The sequence below is a fragment of the Ambystoma mexicanum genome, chromosome 6q, assembly GCF_040938575.1.
Source record: "Ambystoma mexicanum isolate Mex_15411 chromosome 6q, UKY_AmexF1_1, whole genome shotgun sequence".
Taxonomy (NCBI): Eukaryota; Metazoa; Chordata; class Amphibia; order Caudata; family Ambystomatidae; genus Ambystoma; species Ambystoma mexicanum.
In genome coordinates this window covers 304,540,260-304,554,799 of record NC_090937.1, presented here as the reverse complement: position 1 = coordinate 304,554,799, position 14,540 = coordinate 304,540,260, and the positions used below count along the sequence as shown (strand labels likewise).

Sequence of the window (14,540 nt, the reverse complement as noted above, 5' to 3'; positions counted from 1 at the left end):
GTTGCCCCCTGACAGATGTCCCTCACCGACACTCCTTTTTGCAGGGCTGTTGCGGCAGCCACACCTCTAGTGGAGTGGGCTTGGATGCCTGGAGGTAGTTCTTTCTGCACATTGTGGTAGCATTTGGAAGTGCAAAGCGTGATCCACGTGAGATGGTCTGCTTTGTAACTGTCACACCTTTCTTGGCCACAGAGAAGGCCACAAACAACTGATCTACCTGCCTGAACTCAGTCTTTCTGGCAATGTTAAAACCCAGCACCCTTTTCGTGTCCAGCTTGTGAAACTGCTCCTCCTCCTTGGAGGGGTGCGGTGGCGGATAAAAGACAGGAAGATCAATAGCCTGGGACGTATGAAATTCTAACACCACCTTGGATAGAAACCCTGGTCTCACTTTCAGTTAAACTTTCTCCCGAAAGAACTGAAGAAAAGGCTGCTTGCAAGATAAGGCCTCGAGCTCGCTGACCCGTCTGGCCGAAGTGATGGCTACTTAGAATCTGGTCTTCAAAATGAGCAAATGCAAAGAACATGAATGGAAAGGCTCGAAGGGAGCCGCCATAAGGAAGGCGAGAACCAAATGGAGAACAACAAAGCGGCAGAAACCTATTCACAAGGCCCTTCAGGAATTGGGCCATAAATAGGAATGTAAAGAAACTCTCTTGATCCAGAGACCTTTTGAACACAAAGCCAGCAAGTATCCTTTGGCTGTGGTGACCTGAAGAGGACAGTGACAGAAGGAAATCCATCACTGTGGTGGGGCACGAGATGGGGTCAATCTCGAGTTCTCTGTGCCACGTCTCAAATCTTCTCCATCTGCCCACATACATCGATCTTGTTGATGGTCTACGTGCGGCCAGCAGCACCTCAAGTACCTCCTCCAATAGATCCCCAGTCATCACATTGCACCCTCTCAAAAGCCATGCATGTAGGTTGGGGGATTCTGGGTTCAGGTGGAGCACCTGACCTTCCGACTGGTATAGGAGATCTGGTCGGTGAGGTAGCCAGAAAGGTGGGCAGATGGCCAAGTGCAGAAGTTCAGAGTACCATGTCCTCCTCGGCCAATCCAGGGCAATCAAGATCAGGATTGCTCGAAACCTCAACCTCCTGAGAACCCACGGCATGACAGGAATTGGAGTGAAGGCGTAGTAGAGAGCGAAAGCCCACTTCACGACAAACATATCCCCCAGTGCACCCTTCACTGGGAATTCCCTCGAGCAAAACTGTCTGCACTTCCCGTTTGACTCTGTGGCAAACGTATCCACTGCTGGTGTACCACAGATCGAGAAGACTTCTTGGAACACTTCCCATTCGTGTGTGACTGTGATCTGCCTCCTCAGAGTGTCTGCCAAACCGTTCTCCATCCCTGCCAGATGTACCGCTGAGACAGATCTGATTCTCCAAAAGCAAAAACCACAGCTGCATCGCCTCTCTGCAAAGGTGTAATAAGCGCAGGCTGCACTGCTAGTTCAGGTAGTGCATGGCCACCGTATTGTCCGTCATAATCAGGACATGCTTCCCTTTCAAAGAGGGCACAAACGCCTCCATGGCCAACCTGATGGCTCACAGGTCCGGCCTGTTGCAAATCCTCATAATGAGCGCCCCAAACTTTCAAGGACGTATCCGTGACCAGCCTAGCCTGGGGGCCACGGAAGCCAGAAAGGTTCCCCTGCCAGCATGTTTTTGCAGCTGCTCCACCAAAAGAAATTGCCGGCCACTGACCTGGACACTTTGTGGACGTTCCTCAAAGTGACCAAGTACGGACACCACTGACCATGCAGGAGCCATTGTAGAGACCACATCTGCAGTCTGGCCTCTGGCACCAGAAAATGCAGGAGGCCATGAGACCTAAGAGGTGTGTCATGTGGGACTTCTGCAAGATCAGGGAGGAAACCAGCTTGTGGAGTAGTGAGCAGGTGTCCTCGTGATGGGACAAAACTTGGTCTGTCGACTTTCCTCGGATCAGCCGATTGCCAGGTATGGGAACACATGTACGCCAGAACTCCCGAGGTGAGCCACGACTACCACAATGAGCTTGGTGAAGGACCTTGGGGCTGAGGTCAGCCCAAAGGGGAGCACCGTGAATTGGTAGTGCTTGCCCCCTATGAGACATCTCAGGAATTTCCTGTTCTTCTGATGGATTGGCACATGGAAATATGCATCCTGAATATCTATCAACACCAGCAGTCCTGAAGCCTGAGAGGGTGGAGAATTTCTTTCAACGTCCCCATCTTGAACTTGCCCTTCTTCAGGAAACTGTTCAAGGCCCTGAGGTCCGAGATGGGACAGAATCCACTCCCTTTCTTGGGCACCATAAAAAAACGGGAATACCAGCCCAAACCGCTCTGCTCGGGAGGTACCTCTTTCACGGCACCCTTCAAAAGCAGGACTTGCAGTTCTTCCTGGAGCACCTGTTCTAGCTGTTGAGGGGAAAGTGGTGGTGGTCTGCATTAGGGAGATTTATCTGTGTTATGCATAATCCCCTCTACTAGTGAGACCCCAGCACTTTTTGCTGGACTTCAGGACCCTTTTCTGTCTCTGCTGAATGAGGGGAGCCTTATTCCCCCTCATTCATTCATTCTTTGCTCTGACTTTTGGGAACTTGGTTCTTTTTATTTTACCCTTTACCATGGAGTCTTGTTTTCCTCCATATCTCTTTAAGGCATCTGTGTTACACTTTTGCAGCACACAGCACCCTATGCGCAGTGTTGTTGGGAACCCTTTGGGTTCTCCTTTGAGATTATATTACTATCCTTAAAAACAAATGTTCTTAAGGATAGAGGGATACTTTGTATCCTTCCTAAAACTTTAACAGATGAGCGCTTATCACACACCACCTTAAGTGGAGTGATAAGGGGATACCCAGTATCCCCCTTCGCTCTGCTCCAGTGACTTTAGTCGCAGTGACAACCCTATAGTTATGGCTGGTGGCAGTGTTGTGTACTATCAACTCTGGTGTTATTTTATTGCCGCAGACTGTATTCACAGCCTCGGTTAAGCACCAAAGCGTCACCTATGTTCCAACATGGTGGCTCATTTTTTTAAAATTCTTGTGTGGTTGTCCTTTGTTAGCCCTTCTACCATTCTCAGAGGGGGAGGTCTGTGTGTGAGTTTTGCCTTTGGCGGGAACGCTTGTGTGTCCCTGCCTTTGGTGGGAACCTGTGTGTGTCCCCGCCTAAACTCCAGACAGGAAGTAAGGGAGGTGTTTCACACTCCCCTGGCCTTTGTCTGCTAGAGGGCCTGTATGGAACCAGTTCGCACAGGGGGGCTGGCTATCCCGATTACACAGCCACCCGCTCCTTTCTGTAAACTGTTGAGAGTTTGTAGAGGAATGAATGGAAAATCCAAATAAAAGGTGAGGTTTCTGAGGCAGAAGGCAAGTTCACCACTGGAACAGAAGATCTGCAGCTGAAGACGACCAGAGATGCCTGCAGACACTTCCAGTACCCGTGAAGCGATCACTGCTGTTCTGACCCTGTTTTCTTATCAGAGGAGCTCCGAAGAGAACGACTCCTTCCCTTTGGCTGGTGGGATCAACCAGTCCCACGACAAACTGCAGATCGAGCCATCCTCCGAGGTGCTGTGACCTTCCAGGGCTGCATGCAGGGGAATACCAGGGGACCTCTGACCCATTTCCTGTGTGTTAGGAAAAGTTTGCATGCAGTACCCTCTGGGAACACTACAAACAACTCTGATTACAGGTATAGGAAACCCAACCTTTGGTATAAGCTTGTACTACACAGTTTTGGTAGCGTGTCGAGCAGCCAGGCTCATCTCAAGAGGGGTCAATGTGACCTGTAAGGAGGGGGGGGGTTACACAGAGATTCACAGTGCCAAGTATTCAAATAAACTCTTACACTCAAGGTTTCTTGAATAAACAATTATTAATTTATCAGTCAGTTAGAATAAGCCTTCTTCAGAAGGGAGCAATATAATAGTAACACACAAATACACTTCAATACTGTACACTCTTAGTTTCTAAATCAGTAAAGACCCCTTTGGGATGGTCCACAGACACACCTTCACCCTCAGGTGACTTCAATAGCTTGGGTGCTGGGGACCTTAATATCTTATTGTTGGCATTTAGAATACTGTTATAAGTTGGTAAAAGGAAAATATTAGAACAAGAGACCACAAATATTCTTAAGCAGTCAAATACTTTTGGATCCCTACAGCAGAGTCATTCAGTATAACAGGCATGGCCAAGGTCAATGGGCAAAAGTCTTATAGGATGCAGCACTTCTGATGGGCAAGTAGAAAAGTCTTTGCATAATGTTTTAGAAGTCTTTGAAGAGGAGAAGAATCAAATGTAGGGCCACAAGCCGTTAGACTTGCGAGTAGTAGAAGATGCAAGCAACTCTACAGCAAGAGGTAAGTTCTCAGATTTTGTTACAGTACCTTTGAATTGAAGAAAAAGTGCATCAGATGACGTCTGTTCCTGTGCAGCTCTGCAGATCTCACTGTACCTGGGCCTCAGTCGTGGGGACAAGAGGGAGGACTTCTGGAGACTCCTGCACCTCAGTGGGACGGTCACCGCTTGCAATCGGCAATCTTCAAATCAGTGTCTGTTCAGTGTTTCAGCTCCTCGCATCTACCGCAAAAAGCAACATTGCGGTACCTGGCTGTCAAGATGGACTTTCCTTGCTTCTGGGGTCCCGCACTCTGTTGAGGGGGCTCAGGCTCGGTCAGTCCTGCTTCCTGGGAGTCTGGAGGATCTTCCTGAAGCTCTAGGCCAGCTTAAAAGTAACGCACACAATCTGGTGTTCCTCTCCCTGGCTATACGGTTTCCAGCAGAAACTCTGTGGAAATTCAGCAAGCTCCAAGATGGATGTCCAGGTCGCTTACTTTGGAGTTGATTGGTCCCACCAACTCAATGGAGAAGTCGTCCTTGCAGGGACCTCTCTGTTGATACGAATTTGGAGTTTCAGCACAGCAGCAGGGCTTCAACGGGCAAACCAATGGTCCAAGAGTTGCAGCAGGCGTCCTCTTCAAGTTCTTCTTCAGTTCCTTCGTCCAGTGGTCGACTCTGCCTTCCAAGCCAAAAGCCTCACCTTTTATTCAGTTCTCTCCCATTCATTCCAGCCTAGCTGTCAGTCACCCAGCAGGGTGGCTGTCCTTGCCGGACAGTCAGCCGGCCAATCACTAGAGTCCATAGAGATTTCTTCAGCTTCTCTCAACCTGGAAGGGGAAGGAGTTAATTCCCAGAAAAGAAGTTTGGGAAGTTCTCTCCAATACCCGGCAGTACGTCCATTGCATTACAGTAGCGGGCCTTCTGATCATCGGAATCAAAGACACTGCTGCCAGTGCCACAGTCGAGACAGACTTGCTTTGGGCCAGGGTCCTCTGCAAGCCACTAAGTTGTCTAGTGTCCCAGTTAAGACTTTCCCAGTTTCTAACATTCCCTTCAGATGGCTAATAGGAAATCATTTATCTCGGTTAGTGCCCAAGAAAATATCCCTGTCAAAGTTTTACTTGGGAAGGACTTGCAACATGGAGGAGTCAGAGTAAGGAGACACTGACACAGGTAGTAGTTTTGCCAATGCTTTTATTCAAATAATAAAAGGGGGTGGAAAAATACCTTACTGTTCCTATGTCTATGAGGGGTTTACCTGCTTCAACAAAACTAAGTAATGAGACTGTCGTCCGGATGTCCAAAATAAAGTTCACCATCCTGTGTCAAAAACCTATAACTGCTGCAATACGTACAAGGAAAAATAAAAGTGTTACTTGGGTGCTTTCTTTACAGCGTGCTGATATTCTGCAAGATACCACTTCAGTAGGTAACCATATTCAAAAGTAAATCTAGAAATGCCAAGAGGACAGTCCTCTTCAGCAATCTTTTTCCAGTGGTGTTTCTGGAGGCCTTCTTGGCCTATTCTCCTGCCAAGTGTGTAAGTCTGTTATGTCTGGTTCTGGTGCTACCAAGGCGTGATGTGCTCTTCTGCATGCACTGTGTATTTTTGGCTTTTGTCCCACATTATTAAGATATTAGAGTGCTCAATATTTCCTTAGCCGCTTATTCAGCAACCCACTGGTATGAGGAAGAGGTGAATAAGATTGCTCATGTTATTCTCTCATTCTTCTTGTCTATAGTTCACATGCTGGACTCATCTACACACTGAACGTGTTATGATGTATTATGGTCCATTATTTGGGTGTGGTTTCATTGGGTTTCAGAACAGGCTTTATGTGTTACTTTTAAACCCTAGGTCCCTTTCCCTCCCCACTCCATACCTGTAACTTCAGCCCTGTTGTCTGCTTTGTCAGTCAGATGCTCACCAGGTTGTAGCAGTCTCGAGCGGTGCTGCTGACTCTTTCCCGAAAAGCACTGCAAAACGCAATCACACAGCATCTTTCTTCTGGGCTATACATGGGATTTCGCTGTTCGAGATTCTTCAATGTGGATTCTCCCATTCTTTATCATGCTTCTCCTCCTCTCGGTCACATTGTTCCCGCATCGGCTATTGAAGCCCAGGCTTCATTATAGAACTTGCAGCCAATGCCTCTGCTCGCAGTGGTGTTATGGGAAAGCGAGTTCTGTTTTCCACTTGTTTTCCAGTCCGTGTTTGGAGCGCAGTCCCCATCGTGGACTTCGCCGGCTTCTATAGACTAATTTGGTGCCACTCTGGTAAACAAAGGCTCACAAGTCGCAATTAGTTTGTCGCTTGTCAGTCCGGTAATGGTCGTAATCATCCGAATGAAGGTGTTCTTATGGAATTTCCATGTCTCTCCTGATATTGATGGTGGCACTCTTTTCGCTCTGCCGAATCCGCCTTCTTCTATGATACGAGTCCTAGAGATTGTGCTGTCCTCCGAGCATCCAATAAAACCCTCTCTTGGAGGTTGAAATTATAATGTTCACAGTCTGCAAGCTCGGTCTGTAGTTAATCTGGAAGTGCTTTTCAAGACCCAGTGCTGATCTCACGGTTTGGCTGGAAACTCTCAGGTGTTGGACATTACTGCTTTTCAGACTTGGGGAAACAACATTGTGGTGTCTTAGATAGACTGAGGTAACGCCACTGCGCAAAGCCCTGGTTTCTGCCAGCTGTTGGGCTTTTGCAGTGGCTGTCCACCGTTCTTAAGTATGGAGTACGATGGTCTACTTTTCCTTTTCTCACTCTGCTGTACCGTTTCCTGCTCCTTCCTGTCTTTCACAAAGCCTGCTTACATACCACTCAACTTTCTCTGCTTTTTCCACATTGTCCACTCCCATTACAACTTCTGCTGCTACCACTGCTACCACTTCGTCAAACCTGTCCAGCTTTGACTTCCGACTTTATGCAAGGAGCACTCCCTGCTGTTTTAGAACAACTAGAACGCTGTTGGCATTTTTTGTTGGTGCCTCCTGTAGGGCCTCCTCGTCCCAGTACCATTTACTCTTGTGACTGGTGCTCGTCTACAGGAGTATCTTAGTTGGTCTTTTATCCTTAGGGGGAGAAAAAGGTCACATTATTTTGGTCCAGTTGTAGGTTGACCTCTAGAATAGTGCTGGTTAGTGGAAAAATAGTGAAGTTATCCTTGGATTCGTCACATATCTTCAAAAGGCACCACTTTCATCCCAGAAGTTGTGAAGTTAAATTCTGCTCCTACCAAGGGTCAACTTAATAAGGGGTCTCTCCTAAGTTTGAAAAGTTACTCCGGTCCAAATGAAGAACTAGTTTATCCCCCAAATCTTTGGTAGTTAAGCCGGTCAATTCATTGATCCTAGAGGCAAAGGGGTATTCAAAGAAGGCTGAGGACAGTCTAGGGGTGTCACGGTATTAGTTTTATGACGGTACGATAACCTTCTTGCCAAATGACGGTATATCATGGTTATCGCAGTATAGCAGGTGGAGTTAACCAATCTTAACAAATATTTTCTAAAAGGTCATAAATTGTCAGATTTATCATCACAAACATAATCAGGCACCCAGGGCCAGAATTGGGCTTTTCAACATACTTTCCACTGAAATGCCACCCCTTGCTTCCACCAAACACAAACACACGTGTGGAGAGGAGATGGGGGGAGCCCTGCTGAGTGTGGCAAAGCAAACTGAATAGCTTTTCTTAAGTGGTCATTTAGGCTTTTAGCTCCCTCACTGGCTACTGGTGAAGATGAACATGTTTGCATCTTTATAACCTGCATGTCACAGATCAATGGAGGCTGATGGTAGTATTCGCTTGTGCGCATACACACACGCACATTCTCTTTACGTTACAGCCTTTAGTTTACTTCTGGGCCAAAAGGTGTTCAGTAATCACTGACATGTTACCCTTTGGTATGGCAGCAGGGAATACCCACAGAGATGAGTGAATTTCGTAGTGTGACTTATTATATGTAAATTCAATGATAGAACCAGGGAAATCCCCCATTGTCATATGTTTAGGAAACATTATCCATTATAATTATATAGACCCCAAAGCCGCCAACCCAAAGTAAACCCTTTTCCTTCTTGGCACTGTATTTATTCTTCCTTTTGCTAACCTATTGATTTTGTGTCAGGCACGTGTGGTTTATGGAATGGCATTAAAAACTGCTCCAACTGAAACTACTTGGCAGATGGCACATCCAACAGTGCAAGACCAAGACTGCGCAGCACTTGCTTACTGCAGCCTTTCCAAATCAGATTGAGAAGCACACTTAACGGTATAAACGGTATACCGGTATAAACAATGTGATGGTTATTATTGTTCAATTGAGTGGTTCACGGTATCTTTAACGGTATACCGTTACATCCCTAGAGGACACCTGTACAGTGAGTCATAAGGTTTATACTTCCCAAGTGCTCTGGTACGTGCACACGAAGTAGCAATGATTTTTTCATATGCTTCGGGTGAGCTTGGCACAGAGTGTGTTCCTCGAATACTCATTGCTTTGGTCTGCTACCCTGACTTTTTGGACCATGTCTTCCTGATTGGATGCCCCAGTCTGTTAGCCAAATCTGGTTTTTACTTTGTTTCCTCTGTTCGTGACACTCCTCATTTTTGCTTTCCTGATTGACCATTTGTCTAACACTTTGGACTGCTTCTTGGGACATCTCACATGCATCAAGCTTGTTTGAAATTACATTACTCATACCAGTGCGCTAAGACTAGACCTTGGACAAGTTTCATGTTGTGATCTAGCTTTTGAAATTGGATACCTGGAAAGACTTGTGTCAGAACATTAGTCTGCTTCTGGATTATCCAGTGAGCGTATTATTTACTCAACAACTCGTACAGAGGTCCGTATTGCTTTATCACCAGGTCCATGAGGGGAACTCCCCCCCTCTTCCACGCTGTGTTGGAATTTTTCTCTACAGCAATCATTGACTCCTTTCCTTCACACCGGTGTAATGTTTAACTATAACTGAGACTGGATATTTAACATATACCAACCGCAGTGGTGCTTTCTTTGCATCTTTCAGGGTTGGTGTGGGGCACCCATTTCATCCTGACCTTTTTGATGCCGATATTTGGCCTTCATTATAAATGGGATAAAATAACCTCTACTGTACGTTATAAGGATATTGCAAGTCACTGATGAGCTCAGTGATCAAATATAGGACGAGGACAAATATGTAGTTTCTTTATGGAACTCTTAGGTGACCTGCGAATATCCTTTCTATGTACAGTGGCCACCCACTGTCATCTCCTTTACTACCTGGCCTCTTGCTTAAACTAATTTAAGAGATCTTCCACATGCTGTTCTATATAATTATCATAGAATGTATTTGGATTTTAAAAAGCTAACATAAAGCTGCTTGTAATGTGTTACAGAAAAACAGTTTGAGCAGTTTAATAAAATACATTTTTAAAAAGTGTTCATTTTGTAATTTAAATTAAGTAAAAACATGCTGATTCTTGCTCAGATGTGTTAAACTCGTAAGTGCACACATTAAACAATCTACCATTAACAGTTTCTTGTCAATTACCGTCTGCAAAGTGTCACAGAAACCATTTATTTGAAAAGCCTGTCATGGCTTTAAGTACAGCAGTAACAGCTGGAGTTCTGCTCTGTGCTGGCTCAAGCAGCAGGCAATAAGACACAACTGAAGCAAAATAACCGATTACAGAGCGGTTGTGATGTCATTTTCTTATTACAGGTCAGTTGTGATGTCACAACCAGCCTGCAACAAGAAAATTATTTCCAGGGTTTTATATTGACATTGCACGCTGCCATGTATATATTTTTTGAACATCATGCAAAAACAATGATGTTGTGTGGATGATTCCTCCCTACTAAATGAAAACAAATGGTGAAAGCATTTAAAATAATCACATGTGCAGAAATAGAGGTAACAATTACCGTCAAGCCTTTGCTTCTCTCTTTCTAGTGCAGCTTGCAGTTCAACATTTTCTTTATTTTTTGCTTCAATTTCTTCTAGTTTTCTTCTTTGCTCCTCCTTTTTCTTCCTCCTTTTCTCCTTTCTCTTCTCTCTTTTGGCAGCCAACGCCAGGCGTCTGCTCTCTTCCCTTAGCTTAAAGTGAACATTATTTTTTTGTCAGATACTAACATTAAAACCATGACCGAAATGTGAAAAATCTAGATGTTTATCTAGTAACAATTAAGCTCATGCACATTTTTACATCCGTGTACATTGTTTAAAAAATGTTTTTTATTGTGTTAGTCGTATCAAACGACTTTTCACAAAACGTAAATTAAAGTGCAAAATACTAAATACAAGAAAGAGGGGAAAAAATACATATGGATAAGATCTATACAATCGATAACAAACATTAGTATTCATGAAAACCATCCATTAATTACAGAAATAAGAAGATAAAAAGCATTTTTTTAGAACTAGAAAACTCAGTTTTTCTAAGGTCCTTAAATATAGCACTAGTTAAACATCTTTCGGGACCTGCTATTAGTCTTTCCCAGAATGCATTTGTAGAAATCCAAGTTTTATCATGGGCAAAACTACGTATTTTTCTCTGACTTCTCGTCTGCCTTCACAGATAAGAAGATGGTGTAAAGTCTGTGTTTCATTTTGATCACAAACAGAGCAAGTTGCAGTTTTAGAGATTTTATCATCGTAGATCGATTGGATCTCGCCTGTTTTGATTAAATTAAGACGAACTCTGCGAAATTCAGTTCTCATGTAGGAACTAGGAAAACAGGAGAGATCATTTGGTATATAGCCACTCGGTTCATCAAAAATGGGCAATGAGCGATATGTCGATAGCGCACGCATCTGATCTATAGTCGATGCCAAGTCTTTCCTCAACAAAGCACGTTTGACACCAGTAGGATACTAGTATTGTCCATTCTTAACCAAACTATTACATTTCTGATTCTTAACAAAACTATTACATTTCGGCACAACATGTCAGCTTGCCACAAGATAAGTGATTATTTTTTTTTTTTATAACACTTTGTATTGCCTTAAAAACAGAGCAAAGACTGAGCACAATTGTAGAGATGAGTAAAAGGTTCTAGGATTACACTCGGCAATCACATCATGAACCCATGTTATTTCTTCCCCGCCACCCCCCTCTTGCCTACCCATTTTCCCCTTTATACCTCATCTTTTGAAATTTAACAGGGCAGCCCGTGCATTATACACTATCCTTTCATGTGACATGCACATGTCTACAATCCATTTGCTATATGACATGCATTACTTACCGTAAAAGCATTTCTGATGGTTGTATCTGCTTAGATTCACATGCTGTGCATAGTCTGACATCCAGTGGTCACCGCAGAGTATTGCATCTTGTTTTTCGAAAGTTGAAAAGGGGACGTCGACATAGGCTTGTCTGTAACATTATCCCTATAGTGACGTGTAGTGTACCCAAAATCCCTCACACGTCGAGGTCCCTCGGTTTGTATTTTTTCTGCCATGAGGGAGCTTTATGAATAACGTGAGTGAGTACAGAAAAGAGAGAAAGTAATAAGTCTATGTTCCTTCCATCGAGCGGGGAGGAAGGGTGGGCGCATGTGAATCTAAGCAGATACAACTATCAGAAATGCTTTTACGGTGTGTTTGTTAATCTGCTTAGAATCACATGCTGTGCACAGACTAGCGAGCAGTACCCGATGTTGGAGGTGGGTTGTGAGAAGGAACAGCGAAAAAAGGTGTTTTAGTACTGCTTTTCCCACCTGGGAATCAGATCTAGAGTGAGCATCTAGACAATAGTGTTTTGTAAAGGTGTGTACAGAACTCCAGGTTGCCGCTTTGAAAATGGACTCGAGGAACATTTGCAATTAACGCTATGGATGCCCCAGTGCCTCGAGTAGAGTGTGCTCTAGGCTTGAAGGGAAGTTCTCTCTTAGCAAGAGAGAAATAGAGAGTGATGTACTGGACAATCCATCTAGAGATAGTGGATTTGGAAACTGCATCTCCTTCTCTTCCTGCCGCCACTGAGACAAAGAACTGATTAGTCTTTCTTAGAGGACGAGCTCTTTCAATATAAAACATGACCGCCCTGCGCACATAGAGTGTGTGCAGGCTCTTCTCCCCCAAATTTGAAGGGTTTTGAAAGAATGTTGGTAGTTCTATAGACTGGTTGACATGAAACTTCAAAATGAATTTCGGTGCAAACCTAGGGTGTGTGCGTAGAACCACCTTATCTTTGTGAACTGTTACGAAGGGATCTAAGATAGAGAGCGCTTGTAGTTCACTCACTCTCCTAATGGAGGTGATAGCTATCAAGAAAGCAGTCTTAAGAGTGCGATCCTTAAGGCTCGCTTTATGCATGGGCTCGAAGGGGGAGCCCATTAGCCTGGTTAACAAGACGTTCAGATCCCATCCGGGAGCTGGGTTAGATATAGGAGGGTGAATTCTTTTCACTCCCTCCGTGAAGGCTTTAATAACTGGAACCTTCCACCATGACACCTTATGTTGGGACGTAGTGTAGGCGGAGAGTACAGCTAGGTGAACTTTAATAGAATTAAAGACTAAACCTGAGTCCAGTAAGTGAGTCAGGTATAAAACAATATGAATTGGAGAGCAGTCAACGGGGTTGATGCTCCTTGACTTACACCAGATGACGAACCGTTTCCACTTACTAGAGTAGCAGTAACAAGTGTTCTGTTTCCTAGCCTCTCTGAGAATGTCCATGCATCTCTGAGGGAGCTGCAAATGTCCAAATTCTATGACCTCAGGAGCCAGGCTGCCAAGTTCAGGGTCTGCAGATATGGATGCAGCGTTCGGCCCCTGTCCTGTGACAACATGTTGTACGGGCAGGGTAGTTTCACTGGAGAAGACAGTGACATCTCCATCAGATGAGCGAACCAGGGTTGGCGGGCCCACATGGGGGCCACCAGTATCATGGTAACTGGTTCCTGGTGCATCTTGTGCACTATCTTTTTGGGAAGGGGAGTCGGGGGTGGGGGGGGCGTAGACAAATTTCCCTGACCATGTTATCCAGAGGCCGTTTCCCTTGGAGCGGTTCTGGGGGTACCCGGAGGCGTAATCTTGGCATTGGGTGTTCTCCAGAGTTGCGAACAGGTCGATCTCTGGGAAGCCCCATTCTGCAAAAACGTTGGAGACAATGTCTTTGTGTAATCGCCATTCGTACTCTGCAGGTAGAGAGAAGTCTCTGCTGAGTCCGTCTGCCAGAAGATTGAGTTCCTCTGGTACATGTTGTGATAACAGGAACATGTGTTTGAGAGCCCACTTCCAGATGTGCTTGGACAGTCCTGGAGAGTGAGTGCCCCCTGCTTGTTCAGGTAGTACATGGCCATGGTGTTGTCCGTGAGGATCAGCACTGTCTTTCCTTGTAGGTGTGTCTGGAAGGCTTTCAGTGCTTTGAAGACCACCACCGCAGCGAGAGAACCAGGGCTTGCGAGACAACCACCAGATTGTCCCATTGCCCGCTGGCCTGGCACCACTGGCTGTTGAGCCACTCTTGCATTGGGCGCAGGCGCGCGTGAGGAACCAAGTAAATACATGATGCCATCATTCCTAGCAATCGCATGGCTTTACGTACCGTCACCTCTCAATGGGCTACATATTGAGGAATCTGAAACAGCATGTTTTGGACCCTCTCGTTGGAGGGGAAGACGAGGCCGTCCTTTTTTCGAATTAGAGCCCCTTGGAATTGCTGGACTTGGCTGGGGTCTAGACTGGACTTCTCGTTGATGGAGAAGCCCAGGTGGAACATGAGGTCTATATTCTTTTGGGTATTTAAGCATGTTTCGTAAGAATCCCCTGTTATGAGCCAGTCGTCGAGGTAAGGATAAACCGGAATGGAAAACCTGCACAGATGTGCCGCTCCCACTGCCAGTACCTTCGTGAATACCCTTGGCGCTGAGGCTATGCCGAAGGGTAGCACTTTGAACTGATAGTGTTTGCCTTCTATCATGAACCTGAGGTATTTCCTGTGCGCTGACATTGAAATATGAAAGTATGCATCTTTCATGTCTAGTGTTGCCATGTAATCCTCCTGTGTGAGCAGGGGGATTACTTCCTGCAGTCACACCACAGGAAATCTTTGAGGTTTTACAAATTTGTTTGCTGGTCGCAGATCTAATACAGGGTGCATGGTTAGATCCTTTTTGGGTACAAGGAAGTATACTGAATAAATGCCCTACTTTACCTTTGACAGAGGCACAATCACTATGGCTCCTTTTTGCAGCA

General features: G+C 45.3%; 1 protein-coding gene across 17 annotated transcripts in view; it reads right to left on the bottom strand.

Annotated features, from left to right (window-relative positions):
- The window catches only part of ANKRD17 (ankyrin repeat domain 17), a 2,430,147-nt gene that overhangs the window by 720,680 nt on the left and 1,694,927 nt on the right, over nucleotides 1–14,540 (bottom strand). For all 17 annotated transcript variants that reach the window (XM_069630806.1, XM_069630790.1, XM_069630801.1 and 14 more), the window contains one exon: nucleotides 10,262–10,433. In XM_069630806.1, the coding sequence (XP_069486907.1) occupies nucleotides 10,262–10,433 (172 nt within the window). The remainder of the gene's footprint in view (nucleotides 1–10,261; nucleotides 10,434–14,540) is intronic.